This window comes from Arachis ipaensis, chromosome B04, assembly GCF_000816755.2.
Source record: "Arachis ipaensis cultivar K30076 chromosome B04, Araip1.1, whole genome shotgun sequence".
Classification (NCBI taxonomy): Eukaryota; Viridiplantae; Streptophyta; class Magnoliopsida; order Fabales; family Fabaceae; genus Arachis; species Arachis ipaensis.
Genome location: NC_029788.2, coordinates 28,687,467 through 28,692,643, shown reverse-complemented (window position 1 = coordinate 28,692,643; position 5,177 = coordinate 28,687,467). Strand labels below are relative to the sequence as shown.

General features: G+C 36.5%; 1 protein-coding gene across 1 annotated transcript; it reads left to right on the top strand.

Moving 5' to 3' along the window:
* On the top strand, positions 2,259 to 4,946 carry LOC110271475 (L-ascorbate oxidase homolog). Its single transcript, XM_021122407.1, has 3 exons — positions 2,259 to 2,610; positions 4,185 to 4,503; positions 4,601 to 4,946. Exons 1-3 carry the CDS (start codon positions 2,259 to 2,261, stop codon positions 4,899 to 4,901), a joined length of 972 nt encoding a protein of 323 aa, XP_020978066.1. The 3' UTR covers positions 4,902 to 4,946.

Below are 5,177 nucleotides of genomic sequence, written 5' to 3'. Positions count from 1 at the left end.
CAATAATGTTTGTATCTTGGATAGTGGAGCCACTATACATATTACTTGTGATTTATCACTTTTTGAGTCCATTCATACGTCTAAGAATTTTTTTAATCTCTTTACCAAATGGTGACATCTTTTTTGGAATTTCATAGGGCAAGGTTTCATCAATAGCAATATTACACTCCACAATGTGCTTTATGTGCCTGAATTTCGAGTCAATTTATTATCAGTCTCAACCTTACTTTCCAATTCTTCACTTACTGTGACTATTATTGGATATACTTACTTTATTATTTAGAACAACAGGTGTTCGAAAAGGATAGGGAAAGGTAGACTGCAATAGGGACTTTATATCCTGAAAGCTGACACCTAAACTAATTCATCATCACATGGTTTCTCAAATCCTTCTGTCTCTACTCAGTAAAATCCAACTCTTCATACTAGTCTTCTTCAAATAAATTTGTGTAAATCCAAATTATGGCATGCACATTTAGGACATACTCTTTCTAGGTTTTACAGCATTTAAAAAATATTTTATAATTACCAAATAAGTCAGACCATCACACTTGTGAAGTTTGTCACTTAGCAAAATTCAAAAGACTTCCTTTCGAATCACATAATAACATGTTCTCTAATGCTTTTGACCTTATTTATTGTAATGTTTGGGGACCTTATCACATCCCAACTTATAATGAAAAACATTTTTTCTTGACACTTGTTGATGATGCAACTCGTTTTTGCTAGATTTATATGCTAACTCACAAGTCTGAGGCCACAGAATGCTTAAAGAACTTTTTTGTCTTGATTGACACTCAATTTGGCCAAAGAATTAAGTGTTTCAGGTCGGATAATGTCAAAGAACTTGTTCTCGATACATTCCTGCAGCAACGGGAGTCTTGCACCAATTCTCATGTCCTTATTGTCCACGACAGAATGCCGTCGTGGAATGCAAGTATCAACACCTCTTGAATGTTGCATGAGCATTGCTTTTCTAATCCAAAGTGGCTATTTCTTTTTGGGGTGAATGCATCCTCACTGTTGCCTTCCTTATCAACCAAACTCCCAGCAAGCTTCTAAATTTCAAGTCACCATTTGAAATTCTTTTTGGCAAGGCACCCAACTATGATTCTTTTGAGAAGCTTTGATTGCCTTACATATGCAGCAACTACTCCCAATTCTAGGACTAAAATTTGCCCAAGAGCTAACCCTTCTATCTTTGTTGGATATTCTATTGGCTATAAAGGATATAAACTTTACAACCTTCGCACCAAACAGTTCTTCATATCCAAAGACATTGTATTTCATGAAAACATCGTGCCCTTTAGCCAATCCACATATCTTCAATCCAACACAAATCTGTTTCATGATTTTGCACTACCTAAACCTGTTCTAGACCTTACTCCATCACATTTACCACATTCACTCACTCCAATTCCACACCTGCACCCCATTCTCTAAGCATTTCTTCCATCATCCTCAGCACTCAGCATCAGCCACCACCATTAAGACGATTTACTCGCCACACTCAGCCACCACCATATCTAAATGAATATGTGTACCATACCTCAACACCATATCCTCTCACTAACCACCTTAGTACTCACAGACTCAGCTCTAAATATCATTATTGCATCACTTGGTTGGACATCATTCCTGAGCCTCAGTTCTATCACCAAGCTGTTAAGCTCAAAAAGTGGCGACAAACCATGTAAGAAGAGCTAGATGCTCTCGAAGCCAATAACACTTGGGTTTTGGTTGACTTACCCAAAGACAAACGTGCAATCAGGTGCCGGTGGGTGTACAAAGCCAAGTTAAAGGCTGATGGTACACTGGAGCACTATAAGGCACGCCTTGTCACCAAAGGCTACACTCAACAAGTTGGGATTGACTTTAGGGATACCTTTAGTCCGGTCGCAAAAATCACCACAGTGAGAACTCTCCTTACCATTGCTGCTATCAAGAATTGGAGTCTTCTCGAATTAGATATCAACAATGCGTTTCTAAACTACAAATTAGATAAAGAAGTTTACATGGAGTTACCTTTGTTCCATCCTCAACGGAAAGGGGGATTAGTTTGTAAGCTCACAAGGTCATTGTATGGTTTAAGGCAAGCTTTACGGCAATGGTTTACCAAGTTCTATAACACTCTCCTCGGTCACGAATCACTCAATGCAAACAGGATTACTCTTTGTTTGTTCTGGGAGAAGGTGATGCAACTACTTTTCTCATTGTTTTACGTAGATGATATCATCATTGCTTCCCCCAAGTAAGAGATGGTTGACAATGTTAAGCTGAAACACCAATCAATTTTTAAGCTCAAAATCTTGGGTGACCTCAAATTTTTTCTGGGTTTAAAGCTCGCACGCTCTAAAGATGGCATCTCCCTTACTCAGAGAAAGTATGCGATATCGTCATTGGAAGAGACATGTTACTTAGGATGTAAGCCTGCAACCACGCCTATGGATGTGACTCTGAAACTTCGAGCTGGTGAAGGTGATCCCGTATCTAACCCATTCCACTATAGAAGATTGATTGGCCGCCTCATGTATTTGACTATTTTCAGGCCAGACATTACCTTCGCCGTAGTGAAATTGGCCCAGTTTATGTCTGATCCGCACCTTCCCTGTTTGAATACAACTCACGTGTCCTTGGTTACTTGAAAGCTGCACCAGGACAAGAGCCCCTTTTTCTTGTCTAAGTCCAAATTCAATCTCACTATGTACACTGATGTGAACTGGGGCAACTATTTAGACACGAGAAGATCCACTACTGGTTATTGCATCTTTTTGGGTGATTTTCTTATATCGTGGAAGAGCAAGAAACATGATGTATGTGATTTCCAGAAGCTCGACAGAAGCTGAATATTGGGCATTGGCAAATGCTCTTTGTGAGGTTCTTTCGCTCATTACTTTGCTAAAATTCATGCACGTTGAAGTCCACTCAGCCATAGTTTTTTGCAATAACATATCAGGCATTCAGATGTCTACCAATCCAACCTTGCATGAGAAGTCCAAACACATTAAAATTGACTGCTATTTTATTTGAAAAAAAGTCGCTTCTGGAATTATCACGTTAGTACATGTTCCAAGCAAACATCAACTTGCGGACATTCTCATCAAAGCACTTCATGCACTCCAATTTCAATTTTTCATGATCAAGTTAAGAACATACAATATATATACTCCAATTTGAAAAAAAATATCAGTAGATATACACTTGTATTTGTACTGATTAATAGTATAAATTAACTATGTACCATTATTTAGTTAATTAGAATGAGAGCTCAATTAGTTATAGGCTCAGTCAATTTTATTATAGTACATGTATATAAACCTTCACTCGAGAAATTTAATAACATATTCTATTTTCACATCTGAATCATATTTTCCATTCACCTTTCTTCTATTCAACAAGATCTTCAATATTTCTTTGAACTTACGTGTCGCATGTTAAGAAATTTCCGTAAAAAAAATATGGAATTGCTATATGGTGTAAGAAAAATAGAATTTGCACACAATTTTTGTATACAAAAAACATATTAAGTGAAAGTGATAAGGTTCACGAATTACACAACTTGTAGTTTACATGATATAAAATTTTAGAAATTTCTAGCAAGCATATTATATTATAAATTTTAGAAACGTTTCTTATTTTTTTAAAGAAAAATCTATATGTGATGTTAATGAAGATTTTAAACATAATTTAATTATAAATATAATTCACCATCTTAATTAGTTTTGTTAATATGAACAGCAAAAAATAATAATAATTTATATTTAACATGAATCTTGAACTGAAACTAAATATTTTATATTTGACATGGGAACAATCATAACATTTGCATTTCAAATTTTCAATCTTAAGAAAAGAAATCAATTTATAACAATTTATATGCTTAACAACTCATACGGATCGGAAAACTAATAATAAGCAAACATAAAACCGTAATGACTATATATATTATGGTGGAGCGAAGTGCAAGGAGAACCAAGCACACGCAATGGAGGAAACACAACCTGGGAAGAAACCAATGGCAAGTATTCACCCCAAAAGGTGTATAAAAGGGAAGGGGCAAGGCACTAACCAAATCAGAAGAAGAAAAACATTCATCTATCTCTTAGCTTCTTCCCACTATCAATAAGGCAAGGAGGGAGATACTCACAAAAGAGTTGATCTTTCCTTGCCTGTAAGAGAATAATATATAATAAAAGAGGGGAAAAATCACCAAAAGAGAGAAATATATATCTATAGAAATGGCTCGTGCAGCTATTTCCGTGGTGATGCTTTGCCTCTTTGCTCCGAGACTCCACTCAAGCTCGCTCAGTACTACGGTGTTGGTGACAAGGTCTTCCAGTACAACCTCATCAGCGACAGCCCCGCTGAATACATCAACAAGATCACCGTCGCCCCTAATGTCCTCAACGCCACCTTCAGGGATTTCGTTGAGATCGTCTTCGAGAACCCCACCGTGTCCGTCCAGTCCTACAACCTTGACGGTTACTCTTTCTTCCTTGTCGGGTAAGTATCACTCAATCGGTTAATAATACATGTATTTTATATACAAATACATCAAATTCAGATTTCCTGACGAATAAATTACATATTTCTTGTGTAGCATGGAGGAAGGAAGGTGGAGCCCAGACAAGAGGGAGAACTACAACCTTCTTGATGCTGTGAGCAGGCACACCGTGCAAGTGTTCCCTAACTCATGGTCCGCCATTTTGTTGACATTCGACAACGCCGGAATGTGGAACTTGAGGTCTGAGAATGCCGAAAACCGCTACTTGGGACAACAGATGTACGTTAGCGTTTTGTCACCTGAAAAGTCCTTGAGGGATGAGTACAACCTTCCCCTCACCCAACAAGTCTGCGGTATCGTAAAGGATATGCCAGTTCCAGCTCCAGTTTATCACTAAGCTATTATTTCTTACCATTATATTATACTAGGTGTACACTAAAATCTTACTAAAATCAGTTATTAGTATAAAATACATGTTAAAATTTAAAATAAAAATTGAATTGAACAATACATGTATTTATACATAAATACATCTTAGCTGATTTTAGTGTACAAATAAAAATTTTTGTATTTCTTTGTTGTGTCAAAGAAAAACTCAATTTGAATGAAATTTTAGTTGAAAATTCAACGAGCTATTGTGAATTTTTTAATAATGCACTTTAACGATAAAAAT

Excerpts from the sequence above, each read along its gene's own strand:
- LOC110271475 (XM_021122407.1), top strand. The coding sequence starts at position 2,259 with ATGGTTGACAATGTTAAGCTGAAACACCAATCAATTTTTAAGCTCAAA. Across the intron at positions 2,611-4,184 it reads GTCTGATCCGCACCTTCCCT|ATATAATAAAAGAGGGGAAA; the intron begins GTTTGAATACAA and ends TAAGAGAATAAT. Across the intron at positions 4,504-4,600 it reads TACTCTTTCTTCCTTGTCGG|CATGGAGGAAGGAAGGTGGA; the intron begins GTAAGTATCACT and ends TTTCTTGTGTAG.